We start from the raw sequence: 26,669 nt of genomic DNA, 5'->3' as shown, positions 1-26,669 counted from the left end.
CACAGTCCATGGGACCCTCTTCCTACCTTGTTTCTTGCTCTCACCCACCCCATAGCTTCAGTTTTGCAGTTACAGTTCTAGAGTTTGTTTTGGTTTAGTTTTACCAGTCCCTGCTTTGTTTCTTTATATTTCACATATGAATAAAATCATCCAGTATTTAACTTTCGCCTCCAAACTTTTTCACTTAGCTGCCGCGGACCAGCACAGCAGTGAACGATGAGGCCGTCTCAGGGTTGAGAGACTGCGCAAAAGGTCACTGCAGGGGGAGGTGCAGCACTTAGCGTCATCCCATCCACATTTATCCATGTTGTTGCAAATTCAATATTTCATCTTTTTCACAGCTGGGTAGTATTCCACTGGGTATAAAGCTTGTGTTCTTTATCCCCTCCTCTGCCGTTGGGCACTTAGGTTGTGTCCATAGCTTGGTTATGGTGGACAGCGCTGCAGTGACCATAGGAGGCGCATATTCCTCGGAATTAGTGTTTTACCTTCTTTGGATAAATACCAAGGAATGGAGTCCCTGACCGGGTGACAGGTCTATTTTGAATATTTTGAGGAACCCTCGTTTGTTCTCCACAGGGGCAGGACTGTACCATGTGCTCTCCATAGAAAAGGGAGGTTCCAGGTGTCCTGCCCCGCCCCAGGAAAGGTGGGGCTGAGCAGGGAGGAGAAGCCAAGGAAGAGGAGGAAGACGTGGAGCACGATGGGGAGAGGAGACTGGAGGAGGCGCATGGAGCAGAGAGACATTCCAAGAAGAAGCCACTCTGGCTCCTCAGGCTTGGACTTGTGCCAAGGAGTTGGGGACATGGAAAGAGACACGTGAAAGAGACAAAGACGTGCATGAGAGACTCAAGGGGAGGCTGACAATGGCTGCTCTTATGTTTTTGTGGATTTTGACTTTTCTCTTTTCCTTCCAGACTTGTCTGGCATTTCCTACCCCTGTCCCATGGGTCTCTACCACTAGATGCCTTCACCTTGTGGCAGGCCTTTGGGCCTCAGCTGGCCTGCTTTGGGCAAGCCTGTTTGGCTGGGCATTTACCCATGAGGGGACGGGTAACTTTGGGTGCTTCACTTGGGAACTATTCTACCTATATTCCTTTTCTTCTCTTTTGCTATTGCACATTAATTCTCTATTGCACACTGATTTGTATTAATTTTCTTTTCTAACGAAGGTGTTATGCATTAGAGTATGTTTTGTCTTTATGCAGCTGATGACATAACTCATGTGGAGTGCACAGGTTTAAGAACCCCTTATTCTGCTGGCTAACAGGACTAGTCTCCATTCTGACCCACCACCAGAATTCCTTTTTCTCCACACACTTCAATGGGTCATTCTCACAGGTGTAAGGTGGTATCTGGGTAACACTGCCTTAATCTGGCATTGAAGGTTAACACCATCAGTGATGAGTCAGGTGGACATGATGAGCACTGACGTGTTGAGTGGACAATGGCCCTGCACCCCTGGGGTCTGCTTCCCTAAACCCAGAGTCCCAGTCCAAAAAAAAAAAAAAACAAAACCCTAAGTTGAAGAACAATAGCCCTGAGCAGTGCTCCTTGATGGAGGCTAAGAGTAGAAAATTTAGGGTGCAGGGGTCACATGACCAGAAACTAGAGGTGGAGGGCCTCCCCAGTGGTGCAGCAGTTGAGCGCTGGGTTATGAAGCTGCCCGCAGCCTCTGTAGCGCTGGTTCGATCCCCGGCTGCTCCCCGGCCACTGGAGGAGGGTCCCACATGGCACACAGACCTCTCCTGCCGCCCGCTGCTCCCCCTCAGCAGTGTACTTCGGTCCTTCTGCCTGTCTGCTCTCTGCTCTGGCTCTGGTGAATTCTCTCACCCTCCCGCACTTCTGACTGTACCCAGTGCTTGCATAAATAAATAAAATAAATCTTTAAAAAAAAAAAAAACTAGAGGTGGAGGTAGAAGTGATTAGCACAGTTATTAAACCAACTATAGAAATAAAAATTGTTTTGGGCCAACTGATATAGCAAGTATCAGATGCTGCAGGAAGTATAAGGAGGCGCAGAGTAGAGGTGGGATACAGGGATGGAGCCTTTGCAGAGACTCGCTGCTCCTGACAAATCAGCCTAGTCACACCATAGAAGTAATTAATTTAATGACAGATGACAATCCCACAAAGGAATGAGCCCTCCCAACCAGAACACTACCTCAGGGCCCTTTCTGCCCTGGGAAGACACAGCTCTGCTCCCAAGGCTCCGCCTGGGGCCTGCAGGCTTCTCCTCACACACCCGCCCACTCCAGGGGCAGTTCCTCCTGCCTGCCGGCATCTGCAGCTGCTTCTTCTTTCCTTTTGTGTGTGTGTGTGTGTGTGTGTGTGTGTGTGTGTGTGTGTGCCCACAAGCCACTGAAAGGAGGACTCTGGTGAAGCTTTTCTTAGAGGTGACCCAAGACTTGTGATCCCAACACCTCTCCCAAACATCACTCTTCACCAGTGTCAATGTTTTAAAAACAAGGAAAGTCTGAGAAACTGTCATCCAGGCAAACTGGATGAGATTATGGAGAATAAAATGGACATTAGCAAAAACTAATGAAAGTATGGCATTTAGTAATTATGTCAACATTGCTGCATTAGTTGTAAAAAAATAAAAGTATTCATGTAGGATGTTAACAAAATGGAAATGGTGTGGGATAAACAATACCTGTACTACCTTTGCAACTTTTCTATAAATCTAACAGTATTCTTTAAATGTTTTTTTTTTAAAGATCAATTTATTTTTTTATGAAGATTTATTTATGCATACAAGAACTGGGGTGCAGGCCAGAAATGTGGAGGTGAGAGGATTAACCAGAGACAGAGTGGGGAGCAGAACAGGCAGACCGACTGAAATACACTGCTGAGGGGAGAAGGGAGCGAGTCAGGAGAGGTCTGCTGCGCCATGTGGGCAGCTTCCTGGCTGGGGAATCAAACTTATGCCGCAGTGGCTGCGGATAGCTGCATAGTGCTGCGTCTTAACCCCTTGAACCGCCAGGGAGGCCCTAAATGTTATTTTTTTGTAATGCCCTCAATATTGAATAGGTTGTAGAAGTGAAAAATTTTCTCTTTTCCAGTTTTCCCAGGCATCATCATCCGGGGCCTGGAGAGAGGGGTTCTGGGAGAAAAGACGGAAACCTCACACACAGGGCAGGCTCCGGAGTCTCCTTTCCTCTGAGCCCTGCTGCTCTGACTCCTCACAGAGCATCTCACCCCCAGGACGCCGCCCTCCAGGACCCCCAACTCTGGCCACCTCAGCCCCCGCCCCGTCCTGGAGGCTCCACCAGAATCCGGAGCAGCGCGGCAGCGCCCCCGTGTGGCCACAGGGCTGAGCACAGGAGCCCAGAGCCGCCCTTTGTCCTGCTCAGCCAGGCCCTCCCCAGGCTCCCTGGGCCCCCAGCGGCAGGACAGGGATCTGCTCACAAGGGGGTGTCCAAGTGCTGTGTCAGATTAAGTGTCCTTTTTAGTCTCCAGTGGTCTTCAGGACATGACAACTGGTTCCTAGGTTCTGGGCAAATCCCCAAATATATAGGTCGCCTCAGTCTCTTGGGATGGAAACTTAGATTCCTGGGTCCCTGAATTTGTTTCTTCCTCTGCTTCCAAGGATGAAAGCCCCTCCTCCTGGGAATCACCTGACATTCTCCATCCTTGGATGAGGGGAGGGGCCTAGGAGAGCCCCCAGGGCACTGGCTAGGAGGATGGGGAGACTCCTGGAAAAGCAGAGGATGGAAATGGGGACTTTAGGGGACAGAGGCGGAAAGGGGTGCAGGGAGAGCCAGAGAGGACCGGGCAGGGAAGGGGCGGCACAGGGGACACTGAGGGGGAAGGTCTGTGTGGGTGACAAGGGCTCTCACTGGGGAGCTGGAGCGTCTCTCTCCCCTAGGGAGATGCAGCAGTGCTGGCCTGTAACTGCCCAGGGAACTGTGCACATCCGGGGCCTTGCCCGTCCTTGCAGGGCTTGTGTCAACCACACACATGTACATGCTGGTGACGGAGAGGACTGTAATGGGGGGGTACCCAGGGGAGGGTCCAGGTTCCTGCCCCATCTAAGGAGGGTGAAGCTGAACAGAAAGAAGCATCTGGAGAGGAGGCTGAGGAGGATGGAAGCAGGATGGAGCCAGAAGGAGACCTGGGGGAGGCACATGGGGCAGAGACACGTGAAGAAGCTGCGCTTGCTTCTTGGCCTTGGACTGGGTTACACAGGTGTGGGTGAGAAATCCATGGGAGGTGACAATGGCAGCTTCTACCTTGATTTTGCTCTTTTCCTTCCAGACTTGTCAGCCCTGTCCCCCCTTTTCTATGGGTCCCCGCCAGGAGGTGCTTTAGACAGTAACAGGCTTTCAGGCCCTGCTTGGGCCAACCCTGTTTGGCTGAACATTTACCCACAAGGGGATGGTGACTTTGGGTGCTTGATTTGGAAACTTTATTCTTTCCTTTGTCTTTGTTGCACACTAACTGTATTAAAGTTCCTTTCCATTAAAGGTCCTACAGGTCTTGTCTTGATGCTGCGGATGGCAGAGAGTTGGGGGAGATTGTTAAGTGGAGGCCAGGCTACATATCCAGAATATCCCCCCTCAGTTCCCGAATGCTGGGGTATCAGAGAGATTCAGGGAGCCAAGAGGAGGGAAGAGCAAGGTCACGGAAGACATTAAAAAATTCTAACAGGAGGGGCGGAGCAACATGGCGGCGAGAAGACGCTGTGAGTAAGATCTCCCATTCAAAAAAGTTAATAGGGAGGAAAAGCGGCAGGTCCCAGTGAGAACTGGGACACGGAAGATAAACGGACGACTCCAGCAAACTACCCGAAGAAGAAAGTGGCCATAAAAGAGGACCAGAAGGGAGGAAAGCACATATGATTGCAGGCTAATTCCCCACTTATACAATCTGACCACTGACCATGCTCTATCAAGAGGGTTTAATTTCCTTTGTAAACGTTCATTCCCGCTCATTTTACTTGAGAGCAAGTAAAATGGTAGTTTAATAAGGAAAGAAATCATTTTTAAAGAGAATATATAAAAGCAAATGCTGTGGATTTTTGTCACAATAATTATACATTTCCCTTTACCATCATCATATTAACATAACTTCATATACCCTTAGTTTTAGTTGTTGCTCTTTTTACCTCTTAGGTGCCATGTGATATTCCGTGTATACTGGAGTAACTGAACTTTCAGCCACTCTTTGCTGTTCTCCATTTCTGTAGCTCCCGGCCAAGAGAGAAGATGGCTGGGTTTCATCTCAGTTGTCAGCAGTTGTCAGCAGCAGTTTCATCTGTTGTCATCTTAGTTGTCCCTGGGGCAGCATCTCCAGTCTCTAAGGCGGCTTCCCCTCTAATGTCACTGACCCTCACGGTCACATGTGGGATCAGGGGTCATGGTAGGACAGAGGCCCCTGTACTTAGTGAGTGAGGCCTTCACAGCATAAACAAGGTCTTAGGGTCCAAGTTAGAATCTGAGCAGTTGCGATCCACTGTAGAGAAGGACCCACACACGTGATGTGGTGGAGACCCTCTGGAAGCTCTGGTATGGGTGTCACCACATTTACCATAAACACACTCAGCGCTTGGTGGACAGCAGAAATAAGAAAGTTAAGTTCCTGTGCAGTATAATTACTAAAATATTACAAAAATCATTGGGTGGGAATTTTTGAGAAACAATCTGCTCAAAACAAAACGGTAGCTAGTAGTCTACCTCGTATCTAATATTCCTAGAAATGTGTTAGGGATGCCATCCATGACTCACACCACACTTCACAGGAGTGTTGTCCCCATTTATTTCATCACCTAGAGTGGGCGGGTGGGAATGGCAGGACAATGCCCTGGCTGGGCAGGTCATCAACAGGAATCTCACACAGAGTGTCTGCATTTTTATGAACTCGTTGAAGTGAAAAAAGCCATCGGATTTATGCGCAAAAAGTAACACTATCATTTGGTGTGTTCATAGACATGCAAAGGATTTGAAGAAGATCTCATTTGGGAAGTGAAGTGCCCCGTGGGTGTGGCTGCTGTCTGGCCTCAACTCCTCTCCGCTGACTGCATCATCCTTTACTTTCCCATCTGTGATGTTCCATACTTGAAAATTTCACACCAAATATTTCATGATGAAATGCAGTTCCAATTGGATATCAGACATTCAGTCACTCTCACTCACCTGGGAGGGGCTGAGTCAGGCTAACCTTGCGTCCAGCCCGGGGGAGTTCCAGGTGGAACCAGGCAAATCTGGAGACCAGCCAGGGGCGGTAGAAGAGGTGGCAGAATCCTGACCTTTGAGCTTCTGGGCTGACAACGGCCTACTGCTCTTTTAAGTGATTGGCCTTTTTATTTTTAGTGCTGATAAGTGACTCTTAACATTAATTCATGATGCTGTTACACTGGTCAATAAACGTTATGGAATATAATGAGAATCCAGTGTGTGTATTGAACAAGAAACTGGATCAGACCATTCTAAACACATACTCTTCACTGCCAACATTTTTGCCAACCTTGTACAACGTAATTAGATATATAAGTTAATAAAACATTAACTGCTTTGAGTTGTATGAATTCAAACATTTAATCACAATTAAAACCATTGATTTCTGATTTTTTTTTCTTACTTGGCGTTACTAAATGATTTATCTCACTATTTCTTTTTATCATGTTAACTTGCTGCTAGCACAGTTGTGGGTATTAAATAACATTTTTATAAATTCTCAATGTGCCAGAAGTCGTACATTCCAACTGTTGATATAGAAGGTCAAGAAATACATTACGAACTTAAATTCACTAGAAAGTATCAAAAGCTAAAAAGGAAGGAAGATAATTATTGACCACAAGAAGCTGGACCGCGGGAAGCAGAACTCGCCTCCTGTTTTCTCGCGCGCGCAGGGGCGTGGGTCACTGTGGAGACCGAAGCTGAAATCGAGCTGGAGCGCCAGGCCACCCCCTCCCCCCACCATGGCTCTGCTGCCCTGGCAGCGCCTGCCACCCACCCACCAGCTCTGCCCCGCCGGCCCCACAGCTGCCGGAAAGGGGGGTTCCCGGCCCCGCCCTTCGAGGGCCGCCCCCGAGCCGGAGCCGAGCAGCTTCCAGGGCTCCCGGCCCTTCCTGGCCCGCGGCAGGGGCAGCTCCGCCGCGGGCAGCGTCCTGGGCTGACCCTGCTGCACCGCGGTTTAGGAAAGGCCCGCACCCCGCGCCGCTCTGCGCGCGCCCCACTTCCCGGACCTTGCTCGTCTGCCCAGGGGCTCAGGCCCCAGAGCCGCCCAGCCGTGCGTCCAGCAGGTGTGGCGCCCCGGCCGGCGTGGACCGGCCATCCCTGGGCGCTGGGCCTGCCCGCGCTCTCGGCCCCTCCAGGGCCCCCCTGGGCCCCCATCCCGCCCTCTCGGGGAGCCGACAGCCGGGCAGGAGCCCAGAGGAGGGAGGATGCGCAGCAGGGAGCCGACACCCCCGCCATCTGGAGTCCGTGTGGTGCAGGAGCCCGGGGCCACACTCGAGGCAGGGGAGGAGCCTCAGGCCGCCGCCCCCGCCAGGCCGGGTACCCCGCGGGAGACCGGTCCGCGTAGACGCCGCCTCCCCTGGTCAGGGCCCGCCCTGGGTTGGGGGGGCAGCGACCCCTGTTCCGTCAGTGAGGGGCGCGGTGGACGCGAGGGATTCCCCGGGGCGGGGAGGTGACTACGGTCTTGGGGGGACGGGGTGACCGCGGCCGGGGAGCTCGGCGCTGACCGCAAGGCTCCCCGCCCCGCTCCCCTCGCCCGGTAAGGCGGCCTTGCCCGTCCCCTGCGCGGGTGTGGGCCGGGGGCTGGGGGGGCGCTTCCGCCCACCGGGCCCGGGTCCGGGCTGGGGACTCCGCGCCCTGCTGGAGTCCCCATGGGACCCGGGACAGCAGCTCGAGCCGGGGACGGCGCAGGTCGGTCTTTCAGGCGAGTCCGGAGCCCTCCTGGTGTCTGTGGTCGCCCCTGGGGTCCCCGGGGTCTCCTCCCATCCTGGGGCACAGCTATCCCGGCCGCGCGGAGGGAGCGCAGGGGAGGCGCGCTGGGGACAGCGGAGCGCGGAGCCCCCCCTTTCCAAACCGCCCCTGTGAGGCCCAGGGCTCATTAGGCGAACTGGGCGCCTCCTCAGCGCCCGCGGCGCGCCCGGGGTCTTCCTGGGCTCCTTGGGGCGCCTGGGGGCACCCGTGACGGAGGGGGGGGCCTGGGGGACTGAGACCCATCGTGGGGCCACGCTCAACTGCGAAACTATGGCCGCGCCCCGCAGGGGAGCCCCAGAGCAGGGCGCGCTGGGGAGGGGGTGATGGGGCGGACCGGGGTGCGCACTCGTTGCTCACCCTGCCAGGGCGCCCGGGTGAGGAGCCGCGGAGGAGGCGCTGGCGCGCGCTGCAGACACCAAAGGGGCCCCTCGGCTCCCTGGCAGCCTCTGTCTGTCCCCTGTGGGGAAGGTCCCGCCAGGAGCTGATGGGGAGGGGGGCGGTGAGGGGAACCAGCTAGCAGAAGGGGGTGTGTCCGGTGAGGACCCAACGTGAGGGGTGAACGGGACGCCCCTGAGACGAGTGTTCTCCGCCCACCGCTTCAGTTCCCAGGCCCAGGCCCCCGCTCCGAGGGGCTCTGGCGCTCCCCGCGCACCACCCCCCTCGCGGGTCACGCGCCCGGAGGACTGGACGCAGGCGGGGTGGGCGCAGCGGGGTCCCCTCCACGCAAGGGGTGGGGGGCTGCAGGGAAAATCAGGAGAAGCAGCGCCAAGGCGGGCGTTAAGGGACGCGCCCCAGAGTCCCCAAGTCCAGCTCCGAGGCGGGAAGCGCCGAGGGCGCGCGGGCCGAGGCTCAGGCGGGCGCCGAGTGGGTCGGCCAGGCGCAGACCCCAGGGGCAGCCGACGCTCCGGCCCCGCCGTCCCGCAGCGGCGCCTCAGCCCATCCGCCCGCTCCGCCCCTCGCTGTCCTGGGGAGTCTCCCCACCGCCACCCCCACCCCTGCCGCTGGCTGCACCCCGGCTCTTGTGCGCATGAATAAATAAATAAATGTCTTTTTTCAAAAACCGCGGGTGCTTCCCGAGGCGCCCCCGCCCCGCAGGTTCAGCTCCTCGGGCCCCTGGGTCCGTCTGCCGCCTGTCCGGCCCGGCCGGCGAGGACCCTCCTCCAGGGCCGCAGAGAAGCCCGAGGGGCGGGCGGGCGCGCGTCCGAGCCTCCGAGAACATCCCGGGCCCGCGGCTCGGCCGGGCTGGCTGCAGAGGACAGGGCAGCGCCCAGGGCGCGTCCGCCCGCCCGGGGGTCAGGCCCGGCTCGCCCCGCGGCCCCCGCCGGCGGAGGAGCGTTCCCGGCGGCTCCGGGGTCGGCGCGCCCAGGGGGAAGCAGCGCCCCTGGCCACCTGGGCTGCGCCCCCCGCCCCGGCCGCGCGGAGCCGGACCTCGCGGGGGACGGGCTCGGGCGACGGGGCTGGTGTCACAGAACTCCGTGCCCCAAAGAGCGGGGGCGGGGGGCTGCGCCCCGGGCGCCCAGGACACGGACCGCGGCGCCAGGGCGGACGCAGGCAACTCGCCAGGCGGAACCGGGCACCGCGCCCGCGCGTCCTCAGGCCTCGGTGCGGGCTCGGCGGGGGCGCCGGGCGCAGGGACGCCCCTCCGCCGAGGACTCGGGCACCCCGGGCGCCCCCGCCGCGCCCCTCGCCCGACCCGCAGCCCGCGCGGGCGCCTTCGCCTTCGCAGCGTTCCTCGCGACCCACGCGTCTCCCGGCCCCGCAGGGCCCCGTGCGTCCCGGCTGCCGCGGGATGGCGCCCCCGGAGCCCCCACGCCCGCCCCTCACCCCCCGCCCAGCAGGTCCACGCAGCCGCCCGCCCCGGCCCCGCGCTCAGTCAAGCCCGAGAAGCCCCGGCCCGGCCCCAGGTTAGCTCAGGGGCGCGTCCTGTTCCCGGGAACCCCGAGGATTTCCGAGCCCCAGCGCCACCCCGACCTGACCCGGGGAAGCCCCGCCTCAGCCCGCAGGTCTCTCTTCGGTCCGCAGGGAGCCCCGCCTGCTCCCCGTACAGCGGGCGCCAGGGCAGGGGGTCAGGGACAGGCCCACAGCGCTGGCCTGGCAGGCCGCTGACCACCGCTGGGCATCGCCGGGCGCGGCGGGTCACCCCTCCCGCTACTCCCCGCAGAGCCTGGCCAAGCCCCGCCCCACGCCCGGCCCCGGCATCCGGGCAGCGGGGCCAGAGCCGACCGGCGCCTCAGCGCCTTTTTATGCAACCTGTGCTTCCCGGCTTGTGGGCTGGCCCAATCAGGTGTGAGCTACCAGCTGACTGGTGCTAAACGGTCCAATCAGCCGCAGGATTGAAAAACAGTCCAATCAGCTGTGTGGGCGGGGCAGCCTGAGAGCAGCTATAAGCAGGGCTGGCGGCGCTCGGATACGGGCGGGGGCGCGGGCTGCAGGCCCCGCCTCTTCTCTGGCGGCCCCCGAAGGCTCCCCGGGGTCTCAGGGCGTTGCTTGCTGCAGGTGTCGCCCCACCACTCACGCAGCTGCGGGCGCCGGTGTCTCTCGCCGAGCGGCCCGCGGCGGCCCCCGTGGCTGGCCGGCGCCCGCGGTGAGCGGCGGGCGGGAAGCGGCGGCCGGGGGGCCCTGGCCGGTCCTGGGCGTCCGCCGCCCCGTGCGCCCTCGCGCTGCCCCTTGGCGGGCCCCGGCCTCGGCCTCTCGGGCCTCTGGGCGGCGGGTCCGCGCCCGCCCGTCCCCCGCCTCCCTCGCGCGCTGCCCTGGTCCACGCTCACCCGGCCCGAAGGCCTCGCCCGGGCCCGACGACGTCCTGGGGGGCGGGCCCGGGGAGGCGGGAGCAGCTCGGCGGCCCGCGCTGGGGCCGGGGCGAGCTGGAGGGCGGCGGGGGCGCCGCGGGCACTGCCGGCCTCCGCTGCAGGCCGGAGACAGACGCCACCGAGGCAGAGACGCCCCAGGCCGCCCCGGCCCCCACGCCGGCGGGGACAGGCACCCGGGGAGGGGCAGGGGCAGCCGGTCAGCAGCAGCGCGTCGACGGCGGGTCCAGAGTCGGCGGGGACGGCAGCTGCACGGGGCGGCCACGCGGGCCACGGCGGCCTGTCCCTCCCCCGCCCCCCCCGCCCCTCCCGCCCTCCCCCTCGGTTCCCTCCTCCCCCCTCCCCCCCCGCCCGTCCATCTCTCGCCTCTGCCCCCTTCACCCGCCCCGCCCTCTCCTCCCGCCGTGACTGCTTTTCCTAAGATTCCATTCAACACACACCCGGGATCTGAGTCTCTGCAGACCAGCCTGGCGTTTGGAAGCGCCCCTGCGCCGCCTGCCGCGGGCCGGGGCGACGCCGGGACACCCCGCGCGGGCCCCCGGGCGGCTTCTGTCCGCGGCCCCACGAGCTCGGGCCGGCCGTGCACGGGGACGGAACGTGCGGAGCCCGCGGCCACACGGCGGGACCCCGGAGGGCAGAGCGAGGACAGCAGGGCCGGCAGGGGCCGCAGCGAGCGGCCGGCGGGCTGGGGGGGGGGCGGGGAGCAGCCCCCACCTGCTGCAGCCCGGGCAGCGCCCGCCGAGGGCCCCACCGCACTGGGCCGCGCCTGGCCCCGCCCACTGGCCGCACCTGAGCGAGAAGCTGCCCTGTGCTCTGAGGCCCCAGACGCGGCCCCTCCTCATCATCACTTTCCTGATGGCCTCTTGGAAGTCTTTGTTCCTCAAATGGTAGATGATGGGTTCAGCAGTGGGGTGACCACGGTGTAGAAGACGGAAATGATCTTGTTGATTTCAGGGGACAGGTGGGCTTTGGGGCGCACGTACATGGAGATCGTGGTCCTGGAGTAGGTGGTGACCACGGCCAGGTGGGAGTCGCCGTGGAGTAGGTCTTCGCGGGCCGGAGGCGGAGGGGATCCTTACGATGGCGGCCACGATGAAGACGTGGGACACGAGGGTGGGGAGGAGGCACACGCGCAGCCGGCGATGGACAGGGCGAAGATGACCATCTCGGTGAGGTAGACGCGGGAGCAGGAGAGCCGCATGGAGGGGCAGGTCGCAGAAGTGGTTGATCCGGTTGGGGCCACAGAAGTCCAGCCTGAAGATCATCAGGCAGGGCAGGACCCCGTGCCCACCCTGGTCACCCAGGAGACGGCCACCAGCTTGGCGCAGGTCTGGGGCGCATCAGGAGGGGGTAGTGCAGGGGGCTGCGGACGGCCAGGTAGCGGTCATAGGCCATCGTGGCCAGGAGGAAGCACTCGGTGGCCCCGAAAAACACAAAGAAGTAGAGCTGGGCCATGCAGGCGGGGAAGGAGATGGCACGGCCCGGGGACAGCAGGCCGGCGAGCAGCGGCGGCACGACGGTGGAGGTGTCCCAGACCTCCAGGAAGGACAGGTGCTTGAGGAACGTGTACATGGGCGTGTGCAGCCGCCGGTCATGGCTCGCCACGGCAATGATGACGACATTCCCCACCACCGTCAGCACGTAGATGAACAGAAAGATGGCAAACAGCAGGGACTGCCACTCGAGAAGGTTCTGGAACCCCAGCAGCTGAAACTCAGTGACAGCAGACACATTTGGGGGCTCCATCGCCTGCGGAGGGGAAGAGACCTTGGAAAGCACTGCGGACAAGGCATGAAAATCCTCGGTGCTATCTGGAACATGAGAGACTGTCTTCGAGCACTCCCGTCTCCACGACAGCTTTCTGGAAGAACGTGCGCGGCTCCACCTGGCTTTTAGACCACTGTGATTTCAACCCATTAGGCGAAAGGGGCGCAAGAGTTGGGGGAGGGCCTCAGCAAGCTCCACTCACCAGGCTCTCTGAGATCTAGAAGTTTCAGGTTCAACACCCCAGGTAAGAAGGGGCTCACTGAGCCAAACACAGGAAATACAATTAATAGCCAGGCCTCCCTGGTGGCGCGAGGGTTAAGTCTCAGCACTGTGAAGCTGTCCCCAGCCACTAAGGCATGAGTTCAATCCCCGGCCAGGGAGTGACCCACAGGGCGAGGCAGACCTCTTCTGTCTCCCCGCTGCTCCCCTCAGCAGCGTGTTTCAGTAGATGCACCTGTTCTGCTCCCCACTCTGTCTCTGGTCTCTGGTAAATCCTCCACCCACCCACCCCCAACCTTTGGCCTGTACCCCAGTTCTTTATGCATAAATAAATAAACCTTTAAAAAATTAATAGCTATGTTTTCCTGGAAAGGGCCTGGGCCCTTTCCTCCCACAGGTGACTCTCATCTGGAAACAGGTCACACCTGGCCCGTCTCCCAGCCCCGGGAGACTGTGTTCTGCCCTCAGTGTTTATGGACACCTCCTCCGGGCACTTGAGCATCTGAGTGTGTCTGTGTGTGTCTGTGTGGCCAGGGCTGAGCCAGCCTGCATCTCCACTGGTACCTTCTCACCCAGGTGGACGCCAGCTTAGTGATCGGACTTTGTGTCCAGTCAATAAGTCACCCCTCCTTTTTTTCAAGGTCTAGCCTAGTTCTGAATGAAGCCAGCATCCACCCGCCATCAGGGGCTTCCCTCATCAAGGACTGAGCGTGATGTCACCTCTGTAATGCCCAGGCCCAGGACTCCAGCCACAGGCCCTTCCACCTCCCTCCCTCTCCCCTAGTGACTATTTCAGGCGCTTCTCCAAAACCTTTCAAGACTTTTTGTGTAGGAAAGTGATGAAGCTGAAGTACCCTGAGGCCCTCCTTCACCGCCCCCCTCTGTCTCCCCGGGAGCCCGATGGGTGGTGCATCACCCCCTTCTCCCCCCCTCTCCGGCAGAGGTTGCACCTGAGCCGGCTGTGGCTTTATTTGGTCTCTTGCCCAAATTAACCGACAAGCCCCCCCCCTCGGAAATGCAGCATCCCCCCAAGGAGCACCGCCCCTCCCACCCTACTGCTCTAGTCTCCCTGCGCCCCAGGCACACCCGTCCTTCCTCCTGGGAAAGTGGACAGAGCAGCTGCCACAGCAGAGGCCTCTGCTAGGCTGGAAACCAGAGCGCAAAGCAGACGATTTGGCCAGGGGCTTGGGCGTGAGGCTGCAGAGAGTGGCCAGTTCAGGGCTCCAGAGCCATGGTCCCTGGAGCTCTGCAGTGAAAAAGGCCCCTGGCTCCACCTGCTGGCTGCGCCCAGGAGCTGGCCCTGCTGCATGGTGTCTGCTCTCTGTGCCTAGGGCCGGCCTGCCCTGCTCCCTCCCAGCTGCTCCCCTTCCTCCTCAGAGGCACCAGACCTCTGGGTCTCTGTTCTGACCCCATCTCAGCTCCTGCGCACAGCACAGACCACAGTCTCTGGCCTTCTCTGCTCACTGCTGTTCCTGGGCCCTGCCCCAGGGCAGGCTGACCCCAGGCCAGTCCAGGAGCCCAGGCTGAGGGGAAGCGTGACCCCACAGGGCAGCGAGTGATGCAATTCACTTTGGAACATGGTCCATTCCTGACATTGCTTCCACTTCCGTGACATGAGCAGTGACTGGACAAAGGCAGAATTTAAATGCCGAGACCACCAGGGCCTGGTTGACGGGGTCAGCATGGGCAACGTGGTTGGGTCACAGGGCATTTGGCCCCATTTCTGAGTCACCTAAAGTCCCCCTCAAACGCAGTCAAAGACGCAAGGGAAAAAGGACCTGCTGGGCCTAGCCCTTTGGGGCAGGACGGGGTGCCGGGGTGACAGGGTGGGGGGTTGGCGGGGGTGGGGGGTGGCAGGGGTGGGGGTGCGAGCAGGTGGTGGGGTGATGGGGGTGGGGGTGCAGACCTGCTTGGGGCTGACATCAAGTCCTGGCTATTCTAGGGACTGGATCACCTGATTTACAATGAGCTCAGCCAACAAGACCCGCCCCGAGACAGAACCTCCCAGGCGCTAGCCCCACATCTCATTTCACAGCTTCCCTGGAGCCTTTATGGAAATAAACAGGCCCCAGTACCACAGACCTCCCGCCATCCAGGGCCACCAGGCGCCTCTGGGCTAGGGCCTCCCTGCTGCTCTCCAGGCACCACAGGGCAGCGATCCCACCTGGACAGAGCATCCGCAGGGCCTGCAGCCTCAGGCTTGCAGCCCCTCACCCACAGGCATGGCCTCTGGCTCCAAACACACCTCTCCTGGTGGCCTTCTGAGCCCTGGGCCTACCTGTCCATCTCCCTGGCACACGGCGCCCACGGTCCTCCCTGCTGCCGGCTCGGTCCTGCTGCCCTCCGCCCTGCACGCTGGCCCTGGCTCCCTTCTGCGAGCTGCGACTGGCCATCTTCTGCGGGTGACGCGGCTGCAACACGCTCCACCTTTCAATAACCCAGGTCTCCTGGGGCCTGGCCTTCGGGGAATCCTCCTCCCAGGTATTCTTCCACGGTTTGCCTACCGAGTTAATAATCAACAAAAGCAAACTTTTGAGACTCCCTGCTGCCCAGGGGGCTCAGGCACGGGGGCACCACTGGGACCTAAGCAGTTCCTTGGAAAACTTTTTTAAAATGTAGCTTAGGATGGCCCCGGAGATGCTGAACTGGACTGACTCAAACAAATGGGTGTTTCTTGAAAATCTAGGGAGCAGGTACCCAGGGGCCCATCCTGAGACAGGTGCCAGCGGCCTTCCGCTTCACACTGCAGTTTCAGTGTGCCCACGAGAGTACATCCACGCACCCACACGGTGAGACCCCCACCCAGGCCAACTTCCAGAGACCAGAGCACCTGCGCCGAGGGCGTCTCCCAACTCCACAAGGAAAACGCAGCATCTCAGCCTGGAAAGGCCTGAGCAGAGCCCTCCACGTAGCCCCGCCCCCCTCTTACCAGCAGGACCAGAGGCTGCTGCATGGGGGGGCACTGTCCCGCGACGCACTTGTGCTTGACTTAATAACTTATTTTCCAAAATAATGTTATCCGTGTGTATATTTTTCAGAAAATTTGCAGACAGAAGACGGCCAGGGCACGGCGCGTGCATGAGTGCCCGCTGTGAACACGCTCAGGGGCACGGGTGGCTGCACACGCACAGGTACATTTTGGGGCACTGGGTGAGGAGCCGCTGCAAGCTCTAGCTGGCACCACCGGGTCTTGGGGTGCCCGCGGCGCCAGGAAACCTGAGTTCATGGGGGTGAGGCTGCGGGGAAGAGTGTCCAGGCTCTTGGATGGGGTCCCAGGCAGGGTCCTGGGCAGGTTGGGGTCCACTACGCTCCACCCGAGTTGGCCCCCTGATGGCCCACCCCCCAGCTCTCCTGTTCCTCGCGGGCAGCACGCGCCCTGCGGCTGAGGCCTTGGCTGGCCTTAGCCCCTCTCCATCACCATCTTTCTCACTGCTAGAGGTGGGGAAGAAAACAAGCTGCACCCCGGCCTGTGGGCAGGCTTCTTCCGTGAGGTCTTCACCCTGGGCCCCCACTCTTCGCCTGGCACGCCGCGGCCAGGGGAGGAGAGCAGTGCAGGCACCCAGGGAACAGGCGAGCAGGCAGGTGGGCAGGTTCCAGTAGGTGAGAGCACAGGGTACAGTGGGACCTGGGGACGCCCAGGCCACCCACCCCATCAGCGCTGCCACGTGAGGGTGGCCGGCAAAGGGCACTGGCATGCAAGCCCCACAAGGTCACCCCAGCACTCACATGCCAGCAGGCGACCAGCCTGAGGCTTGGCCTGAGGAGCCTGGGGGGGCGCCCGGCTCAGGTGTGCTGACATCCGAGGGGCCCCTCGCCCCGGCAGACGTGCGACGGAGGAGAGGCCAGAAAACGTCACCTCCAAGAGGCAGCAGGGCCATGGCAGACACGCGCCCCAGCTGCGTCCCGAGCCGGCCGGCCAGAGCAGGCTTCCCCAGGCTTCCAGGCCCGGCCCTGGGAGCACATGCAGGCCCAGGACTGGCCTCAAGACCTCTCTGCGCCCCAGGCTGTCCTCCCCACTCCCCAGGCCCCAGCCTCCACTGCCTGACCAGCCCCAGGCGCCCGTGCCATCCCCGCAGCACCACTCTGGCACGCGTCCTCACCCTGGCACGCGCCCTCGTCCCCAGCACAACGGCCTGCTCTCACTCAGGCGGGCGCCCCTGGGTGCGGGTGCACCATCGGCTACAAGTCGGCATCTGTGTATCCGTCTCCACCAAGACAAGCTCACAGATACTTTGAGATGTTCAAATCCTCACCCGGAAGTACCTTCCAGAATCCCTCCTTCCTCTTTCCCGCGCAGTCGCTGGGACACTTCCTCACGCCCACGCGGTCAGCCCCTCCATCCCGCACAGGGGTCGGGCAGGGGTGCCGGAAACTGCCATCGGTGGTCACTCTCATGCTGACCAGATGTGCTGAAGTCACCTCAGTCTAGGCAAAGTGACCTGCCCCCTTGGCGCGACGGTGCGTGGTCCCGGCCGGCCATTTCCTGGGGCGGCTGAGTTGGGGCTTTGCTCATCCCATGGCAGGCCCCAGAGCAACGTAGCCGGAGCCCAGGGATTGGGGCATGTGGGGTGCACCAGGCCCAGGGGTGGGAGGGCTGCCCAGGCAGGGGCAGGTCTGTGAGGCAGGGAAGGGGAAGCAGGAGTCCAGGGGGAGCCCTGGCGAGCTGTGGGGGCAGCCACCCCGCGGGCCCAGGCCGGGGTCTGGGGGCCAGGGTGTGTTGTGCTCGCTGGGGACGGGGCAGTCAGCAGAGGAAGCCCGGCCAGGAGCTTTCTCGTGGGGGTACTCCAGGGACTCGGCCGTTACAGGAGGGGTGGAATCTCTACCCGTAAGGGTAGAGGCGCCTCTCCAGACGGGCCTTCAGGAGGAGGTCTTCCGGGTCCATGGAAGGAAATTCTAAGACTCACACTTGAAGCCCCGCACGGAGCATCACTGGGTTCGGTATGAAAAAGGGAATGATTATAAAACTCCTGCGTTTCTTCGGAAGTTTCATAGATGACAGTTATTCATCAGAGCACAGTGTGGACAAAGTCTGGATCCAGCTCCAGCAGTGCAAACCCCGCCTCTGAACAGGGTGAGGGGGTGCCCCAATGATCTGTCTAGACCTGCTCTCAGAACCACTCCCAGACCCACAGGCCCTGGGCGTGGGCTCTGTGCGGGGGAGGGTCCAGTACCCCAGGCCTGCTGGTTACCTCAGATGTGCCTTCCCCAGAGTGCTGAGGGCCCTGGGGGTGAGCCTCAGGGGAGCCAGAGGCCTCTCTGCTCCCTCTCCCTGGGGGATTCTGCAGTTTGGACCCTTCCAGGCCCTTTGAGAGAGACTTCTTTTGTCATTTAAACCCCCTCTGGAATCAATCAAGTGAAGCATGGGCAGATCTTCCAAGGCCACCACATGGAGGTAGCATCATCACCAGCCCCCCGCCAAGTTATTAAGAGGAGAACCTCCTCCTCCCCAGGCTGGGGCCACCCTCCTCCGCAGGCTGGGGCCTCCCTCCTCCCCAGGCTGAGCACCCAGCAGGAGGAGACAGCTCAGAACAATTAGCCCGGGCAGGCAAGTCCCAGGGTACCGCCTTCCTTCCTTCCTTCCTCTGGGGCACAGTGTGTGCGGGGGCGATGGGTTTGCGGGTGATGGGTTTGCGTTTATTCAATGCAGGTCAGATGCCAGACCCCACCATACCACCCAGGCCAGCCCAAGGCCCAGGGCCCACCAGCTGTAGGCGGAGAGAGTGGAGGCTCCCGGGGAAGAGGGGGCGCCAGGGCGAGGAGGGGGTTCGCCAGGGCACAGAGGGGGGTGTGCCAGGACACAGAGGGGGTACCAGGGCACAGAGGGGGTGTGCCTGGGCGAAGAGGGGGTGCCAGGGCGCAGAGGGAGTGCTAGGGCACAGAGGGGGTGCCAGGGAGCAGAGGGGGCGTTAGACCAGGGTCAGAAGGGAGGTCTTGCCTCCAGGTCCTTCACCATCATGCAGGCTTTCGGGGCAACCGCAGGGTGATAGTAGGGTCCCGCTCATAGGGCCACCAAGGAATCGCGCACATAAACGTCGCTGCACATGGGTAGGGCAGGTCGGAGCCTGTCAGCTGAGTTGCGGGCCTAGCAGCCTGCTCACGGGTGGGGTGCACCCTGTGCCGGCCCCACGTCCACCTGGGGGAGCTGCTTTCCATTCATCAGGGTCTCCCCAGGAAAAGTGTGAAACTACCAGGACGTTTGATTCCCATGGCAGGGAAGCTGGGAACCCTACCCAGCAGCCCAATGAGCCACATCCCCAGCCCCCAGAGAGGGCCTGCGAGCCTGGGGCTGCCCAGTGACCGCCCGTGGGTGCCTCCCCCCCAACAGCCCCTGGCAGCGGCCACAGGCCCTGGCCTCGCCTGGAAAGAAAGTCAGAGCAGGGCCGTGCGCCCCGCGCCTGTAATGGTTAGGATTTCACCTTCAATTTCCAAAACAGTATTTTTTGATTTTGCTTTTTAAGGGTCCAGCTCTGATCACATTACTTCTTACAAACTTTGAAAATGGGCTTATTTCTAAGCAAAATAACTGAAGATAAACTTGTACTTTTTTTGAGTGCTTTGCCTCATGCTGATTTCCCTCTTGGAAAACCCTCTTCATAGGCCGCAGCCTCCGCACCAGCTGGCCGGTCGCTCTCCCTTTGTGTCCTGCAGCGGGGAGGGCTTCTCTCTGCACCCCCATGCTCGCCTGCTGGGTCCGGGAGGACCTGGGGTTCCCATTCTCGGTGCTCACTGAGGTGAGCAGGGGCTGTGCCCCGAGGGCCAGGCCGTGGTCCCCACAGGGAGAAGGTGGGGTGCAGGGCAGGGCCTGCGGGCAGGCAGGGTTTGGTGTCTGGGCAGCGCTGGCTGGTGTCCAATACCCAGGTGGGGCTGGCCCCACAGTCCGCGGGGACACGGGCTGTCCCTTAGGACAAGACCTGCAGTGCTGTCCTCTGAAGCCCTGCCGACCCTGGCAGCACGCCGGCCAGAGAGGCCTCTGAATAAAATGTGCACAGGAGACATTCTCGAATCATCGAATCACTTAAAAGAGCAAGGGAGCTGCTCTTGAGGTAAGACAGGTGTCGCCTCACTGCTGGGGTGAGGGACAGGCACCTGACAGCAGAGTGGGGGTGGCCAGAGGGGCGGGCGGGCGGTGCATGGCTCCAGGCGGGAGTGACACGCAGTGCACACCAGGCACCCACTATAGAGTGAACACACCTGACAGGTGTGCGTACCTGGGGCTCCTGGGTGCCCCTGTGGGCAGTGGGCAGGGGCAGGCTGAGGACCAGCTCAGGGTCGCCGGGGTCAGGGTCCCCTCCCACTCCCCAGGAGTGGCTTGCTTCCCTCTGAATCCTGCAGAGGTCAGCAGGGAGGTGCCCTATGTATAGCGCCTATGCACTTGGACTACGCTGACTACACTCACCAGCCCTGACTGTGCTCCCAGCCCTTGCGCTACCTCTGCTGACAACTGACTCTCCTACGATATTAACAAATGTACTATTAATCTAGTATTAATAGTACTCAAAAAGTATTCACTAACCTCACTAAATACTAGCAATGCTAACTTAACTCTACCAACAATACTAACAGAGCAATATGATGAAGGGATAAACATGGTAACTCAAACTAGAGCATAAACTAACTGAAGTATAAACATTTGGAGAATAAATCAATCAGCTAATTCTGTTACACTTTATTCATTTATCCACTCTTAATCAACTTGCTTCAGTGTACTTCTGCTACACTGTCTAGTCCACAAATCACTACACAATAGAATGAAACTTAAATACATGAAGGGAAACTCCATTGTGGAAGTTTGTGGATGGCTCACAGCTATTCCATGCAAACACAGTTTGGGGAACCTCACCTCAGGAAACAGGTCTTGGGCCCAAATCTCTACAAGGGTGGTGCCACAAAATGCCCCCAGTGGGGCAGAGAAGTGTGCATGCATGAGTCACAAGTCCATTGTCCTCCTTGGAACCCAGGTCCCAGGTCAGGTATATAGGCTTATGACACAGGACTCGGGCCCTGTTCCAAAATGTGCTAGGGATCAAACCCAAGGCAATCCAACCCTGCATTTCCATTACACTGTGAGTGCTCCTGCATCGGGAAATCATCTCTTTTCGCCACCACAGAGGACACTTGATTTTCCTAGGGCTACAAGACTCAAGGAGTGATTTATTACTATCTCATCTATTTCTTTCTCTCCCAAAGTTCCCTTTTGGAATGGCATTAAAATTAGCCAAATCAGACTGGAAAGGAAAGGAAAACAATGACATAACTGCAGGGAACATAATTTGAGGAACATTTTCCAGGACATAATTTGAGGAAATTCAAGGATTTTCTATATTATTGATGCAGATATTGGCTACATAGATCAACGGAGGAGTAAACATTTTCTTACCCATGACCTAGCTGTGGTATAAACAGAATTAGAAATTTCCTCCATATCTGAGGATTGGAAAGCTGATAGTATACCAGAGACTATGATTCAACTAAGAGCCCCACATAGTAAGACCTCCGTAATGGATCATGGCTTTTAGCAGTTATGTAAGCAAAATACCCAAAAGCAATAATTAATATATATGTGTGTGTGTGTGTGTGTGTTACACTACTTTATAATACTGTATAAATCTTTGGAGTACAGCTTCACATCTTTTAAAATGTGTAATTCCACACCACACACACTAACAGAGTTCTAATGAGCCTCTACTAACAGGCTTCTCCTCACACACCCACCCTCTCCAGGGGCAGCTCCTCCTGCCTGCTGGTGTCTGCGCAAGCATCATCTTCTTTCCTTGTGTGTGTGTGTGTGTGCCCACACGCTACTGAAAGGAGGACTCTGGTGACGCTTTTCTTAGAGGTAACCCAAGAACCCTCATCTGTGACCCCAACACCTCTCCCAAACATCACTCCTCACCAGTGTCAATGTTATAAAAACAAGGAAAATCTGAGAAACTGTCATCCAGGCGAACTGGATGGGATTATGGAGCATAAAATGGACAGTAGCAAAGATGGCATTTAGTAATTATGTCAACATAGCTGCATTAGTTGTAAAAAAATAAAAGTATTCATGTAGGATGTTAACAACATGGAAATGGTGTGGGATAAACAAGACCTGTACTGCCTTTGCAACTTTTCTATAAATCTGATAGTATTCTTTAAATGTTATTTTTAAGATCAATTTATTTTTTTATAAAGATTTATTTATGCATACAAGAACTGGGGTGCAGGCCAGAAATGTGGAGGTGAGAGGATTCACCAGAGATAGGGTGGGGAGCTGAACAGGCAGATGTACTGAAATGCACTGCTGAGGGGAGGAGCGGGCGAGACAGGAGAGGTCTGACGTGCCATATGGGCAGCTCCCTGGCTGGGGATCAAACTCACGCCGTAGTGGCTGCGGAGAGCTTCATAGTGCTATGTCTTAGCTCCTTGAGCCACCAGGGAGGCCCTAAATATCATTTTTTTTAAATGCCCTCAATATTGAATAGGTTGTAGAAGAAAAAAATTTTCTCTTTTCCGATTCTCCCAGGTATCACTGTCCAGGGACTGGAGAGAGGGGTTCTGGGGAGAAAAGACGGAAACCTCACACCCAGGGCAGGCTCCGGAGTCTCCTCTCCTCTGAGCCCTGCTGCTCTGACTCCTCACAGAGCATCTCACCCCAGGACGCCGCCCTCCAGCACCCCCAACTCTGCCCACCTCAGCCCCCCGCCCCGACCTGGCTGCTCCACCAGAATCCGGAGCAGCGCGGCAGCGCCCCCGTGTGGCCACAGGGCTGAGCACAGGAGCCCAGAGCCGCCCTTTCTCCTGCTCAGCCAGGCCCTCCCCAGGCTCCCTGGGCCCCCAGCGGCAGGACAGGGATCTGCACACAAGGGGGCGCCCAGTCTGTGTCAGTTTCAGTGTCCTTATTTTTAGTCTGCAGTGGTCTCCAGGACATAATTGGTTCCTAGGTTCTGGGCAAATCCCCAAATATATAGATTGCCTCAGTCTCTTTATATGAAAACTTAGATTCCAGGGTCCCTGTAATTTGTTTCTGCCTCTGCTTCCAAGGACGAAAGCCCCTCTTCCTGGGAATCACCTGACATTCTCCATCCTTTGGAGGAGGGGAGGGGCCTAGGAGAGCCCCCAGGGCACTGGCTAGGAAGATGGGGAAGCTCCTGGAAAATAGAGCAGAGGATGGAAATGGGGACTTTAGGGGACAGAGGTGGAAAGGGGTGCAAGGGGAGCCAGAGAGGACCGGGCAGGGAAGGGGCCACACGGGGGACACTGAGGGGGAAGGTCTGTGTGGGTGACATAGGCTCTCACTGGGGAGCTGGAGCGTCTGTCTCCCCTGGGGGATGCAGCAGTGCTGGCCTGTAACTGCCCAGGGAACTGCGCTCATCTGGGGCCTTGCCTGTCCTTGCAGGGCAGGTGTCACCCACACATATGCACATGCTGGTGACAGAGAGGACTGTAACAGGGGGGCCCCCAAGGGAGGATCTGGGTTCGTGCCCCACCCAAGAAGGGTGGAGCTGAGCAGGGAGAGGAAGCTTGAGAGGAGGCTGAGGAGGGAGGAAGCAGGATGGAACCAGAAGGAGACCTGGGGGAGGCGCATGGGGCAGAGACACGTGAAGAAGCTGCACTTGCTTCTTGGCCTTGGACTGGGTGACACAGACATGGGTGAGAAATCCATGGGAGGTGACAATGGCAGCTTCTATCTTGATTTTGCTCTTTTCCTTCCAGACTTGACAGCCCTGTCCCCCCTTTTCTATGGGTCCCGCCAGGAGGTGCTTTAGACTGTGACAGGCTTTCAGGCCCTGCTTGGGCCAACCCTGTTTGGCTGAACATTTACCCACAAGGGATGGTGACTTTGGTGCTTGATTTGGAAACTTTATTCTTTCATTTGTCTTTGTTGCACACTAACTGTATTAAAAATCCTTTCCATGAAAGGTCTTCCATGTTTTGTCTTGATGCTGGAGATGGCAGGGAGATGGGGGAGATAATAGTTAAGGGGAGTCCCCTTCCTCATCCAGAACATCCCCGTTCAGTTCCCCAATGCTGGGGTGTCTGGGAGATTCAGGGAGCCAAGAGGAGGGCAGAGCAAGGCCTGTGCCTCCCTGGAGGACCAGCCCTTGGGACTGATTCTGGGGCTCCAGGGCCCCACTCCCTACAGGTGGGTCAGAGTCAACCCTGCTCACAGCCCCAGGCTGCTGACAGTCCCTCTGTGCCGTGATCCTGCAGACACCGCTCTGAGGATAATGTGAAAAAAAAATGAACAGCAACATTAAATGGAATCTTAAAACACTAGGAATAATTTTTTTAAATCAGGTTTATTTTGAAGGACACTTCAGGGGATGTGGAATCCTTGTCTGACAGCTCATTGCTATCAGGACCTTGACTGTCACGTGACTTATTCAGTCTCCACTATTTCTTGTAAGAAAACAGACACTGATCACTTTATTGCCTTAAATTTTTTAATAGTTTGTACCAATTACTTCATCCTTTGCACATTAAACAAAGATCTGGCAATTCGCACAGTCTCTGAGGGGGAGGCAGCAGGAGGGTCCGTGCTCAGGGGCTCCTGCTCTGGGTCTCAGGAGGCTGCGATGGGGATGAGATGTTGGTGGATCTGAAGGGCTGTGATCAGTGTGGAAGGATCTTCCCTTCCCCAGCCCTGGGCAGCCAGAGCCCACTCTCTGCCTCTGGGGACAGGCCTGGGAACTTCTCTCTAAATACACCCGAGGTGACTCTGATGGCGCAGACTTGCAGTCAGGCATTTGGGGTCCCCAAGCCCAATGCATGCTGTTGCCCAGGAACATACTCCACAGGGTGCTGGGGTCACAGAGAACCACGTGACCCCGCCCTGGAGGTCCTGCAGCCTGGGGTGTGTGAGGAGACAAGGGCTGCAGTAGTTGCCTCGGAGGGGGCCAACACAGAGCCAGGGAGGTTCCTTCCTCAGCAGGAAGGGGACATGGGAGTTGGGTCTCAAAAGCCAGAGGTGGGCACAGGAACAGAAGTGGCTCAGGGTGCTGACTGAAGGCCGGCTACATACCTCAGCAGTTACTTTCTCTGTGTCACCTCGGGGATTCTTCTCCAGCACTCTGTGAATTGGGAATTGATACTATCCTGACACCCCTCCCCCACATTCCCCTTCAGAAACAAGGACATGGAGCCTGAGGGGTTATGGCAGTGTCCAGGTCTGAACCCCAGCTGCCTGGTTAATGTCTGGGCCTCTCGCCTGACACCATCCTGCAATCTGACCGGGGAACCTATGAGGCAGGTTCCCTGGAGCCCTCACCACCCTCTCCAGATACCACACATTTCTGGGCTGGATTTGACTAAAGACAAAAGGGCAGTAGTAAGTCATCATGTCATCATCCTTTATGCAAATGAATTGAACTCACCAAAGAGAAAGACACAGAGTGACTGGTTGTACCAAAAAATAAAACCCAACTTTATGCTGTCTCCAGGAGACTGGATCAAAACAGTTCTTGGGAAAAACACAAGAAAATGGGGCACCCCCAAATTTGCAGGGGCTGCCATATAAGATAAAATAAGCTTCCAGAAAAAAAGGTAACAAGAGACAGAGATGAACATCATACGATTAAGGAATCCTACATCAGGAAGACATAACACTCATCAATACACATGCACCAAGCAAAGGAGCAGCAAAATACATAAGGCAACTATTAACACATCTGAAAACAGATATTGGCAGCAACACAACAGTGGTAAAGAAATTCAACACTCCACTTTCATCAAGGACACATCACCCTACAGAACTCCGGGAAACTATAACTTTAAGTGAGAAATTAGACCATCTGGGCTGAATATTTATACTCCAAAAAGCTAAATAATATTCTTGTCAGGTGCACCTGGAATAGCCTCCAGAATACATCACTTGTTGGGTCATCTAACAAGTGTCATAAATTCATGATGACTGAAATCATACAAGTATCTCTCTGATCACAATGGTATCAAACTCAAATCAACCATAAAAAGAAACCAGGGGGAAAAATAACATGTGAAGATTGAACGACACTCTACCAAATCACTCTTGGGTTAAGAAGGAAAGCAACCAAGAAATTTTAAAATACCTTGAGACAAATGACACAGCACAAGCAGCACTAAGAGGGCAATACAGAGCAATACAGGCCACACCTAGAGTCAAGACAGAGCTCAGGTAAAGAATCTAAACAGCTAGAAAGAACAAATGAAACCAAGAGACAGTAGAAGGAAAAAAATATTAAAGCAGAAATAAATAACAAAGAAATCAAAGAGAGACAAAAAAATCAATGAAACCAAAATATGGTTCTTTGAAAAAAATAAACAAAACAGACAAATATTTTACTACACTTTCAAGGAGGAAAAAAGGAAAAAAAAAACTAATAGAATAAGAAACAAAAGGGGAGAAGTTACAACAGACACATTAGGATACAAAAGATCATAATACCAAATATCTATATGTCATAATTCCAAATACCTATATGTCAATAAATTGAATGACCTCAAATAACCTGGAAGAAAGTGACAAATTCTTAGAAGTATACAAACCTTCTGAGACTGAGTCAGGAAGATTCAGAACAAAGCAACTACAAGCAAAGACACTAAAACATGAATCAAAAGTTTCCTGAAAAACAAAGTCCAGGACCAGACATTTTCAGTGACTTCTACAAACTCTTTAAAGATGAACTAACACCTGACTTCTCAACTCTTCAAAAACACAGAGGAAGAGGGAATGCTGCCATCACATCTCATGAGCCCAACATTCCCTTGATACCAAAAGCAGAGAAGGACATCACACAAAAAGAAAGCTACAGACTAATCCCTGATGAACATAGATGCAAACATCCTCAACAAGACCTTAGCAAACCAAATTCAATCACACATGAAAAAGGATCACACACCATGACAGAGTGAGTTTTATCTCAGCAACACAAGGATGGGTCAACATTTGAAAAAATCAATTAGATTTCTGCTCACACCAGTAAAAATG

At 57.1% G+C, this 26,669-nt stretch overlaps 2 protein-coding genes and 2 pseudogenes across 4 annotated transcripts in view; 1 reads left to right on the top strand and 3 right to left on the bottom strand.

Moving 5' to 3' along the window:
• Window positions 1-7,120, top strand: part of LOC311167681 (lathosterol oxidase-like) — an 89,695-nt pseudogene extending 82,575 nt beyond the window's left edge. Inside the window, exon 4 of the transcript in view lies at window positions 6,944-7,120. The product of the transcript in view is annotated as a lathosterol oxidase-like (transcript). The remainder of the gene's footprint in view (window positions 1-6,943) is intronic.
• Window positions 1-26,669, bottom strand: part of LOC311167677 (popy Class I histocompatibility antigen, A-1 alpha chain-like) — a gene marked incomplete at both ends in the record, with an annotated part of 424,513 nt that overhangs the window by 40,949 nt on the left and 356,895 nt on the right. The gene's annotated exons all lie outside the window — the stretch shown is intronic.
• Window positions 10,443-12,481, bottom strand: LOC311167680 (olfactory receptor 11L1-like; annotated as a pseudogene). Its single transcript has 2 exons — window positions 11,525-12,481; window positions 10,443-10,731 (listed from the first exon to the last, which is right to left on the bottom strand). The product of its transcript is annotated as an olfactory receptor 11L1-like (transcript).
• Window positions 10,443-26,669, bottom strand: part of LOC311167678 (HLA class I histocompatibility antigen, alpha chain G-like) — a gene marked incomplete at both ends in the record, with an annotated part of 246,883 nt that continues 230,656 nt past the window's right edge. The window contains 3 exons of the mRNA XM_084228735.1: window positions 10,443-10,731; window positions 11,176-11,420; window positions 11,719-12,065. Coding sequence (XP_084084861.1) covers window positions 10,443-10,731; window positions 11,176-11,420; window positions 11,719-12,065 — 881 coding nt within the window. The remainder of the gene's footprint in view (window positions 10,732-11,175; window positions 11,421-11,718; window positions 12,066-26,669) is intronic.

This window comes from Talpa europaea (assembly GCF_964194135.1).
Source record: "Talpa europaea genome assembly, chromosome: 2".
NCBI lineage: Eukaryota > Metazoa > Chordata > Mammalia > Eulipotyphla > Talpidae > Talpa > Talpa europaea.
Note: the sequence above shows the minus strand (reverse complement) of the source record. Positions and strands in the feature narration are given on the sequence as shown.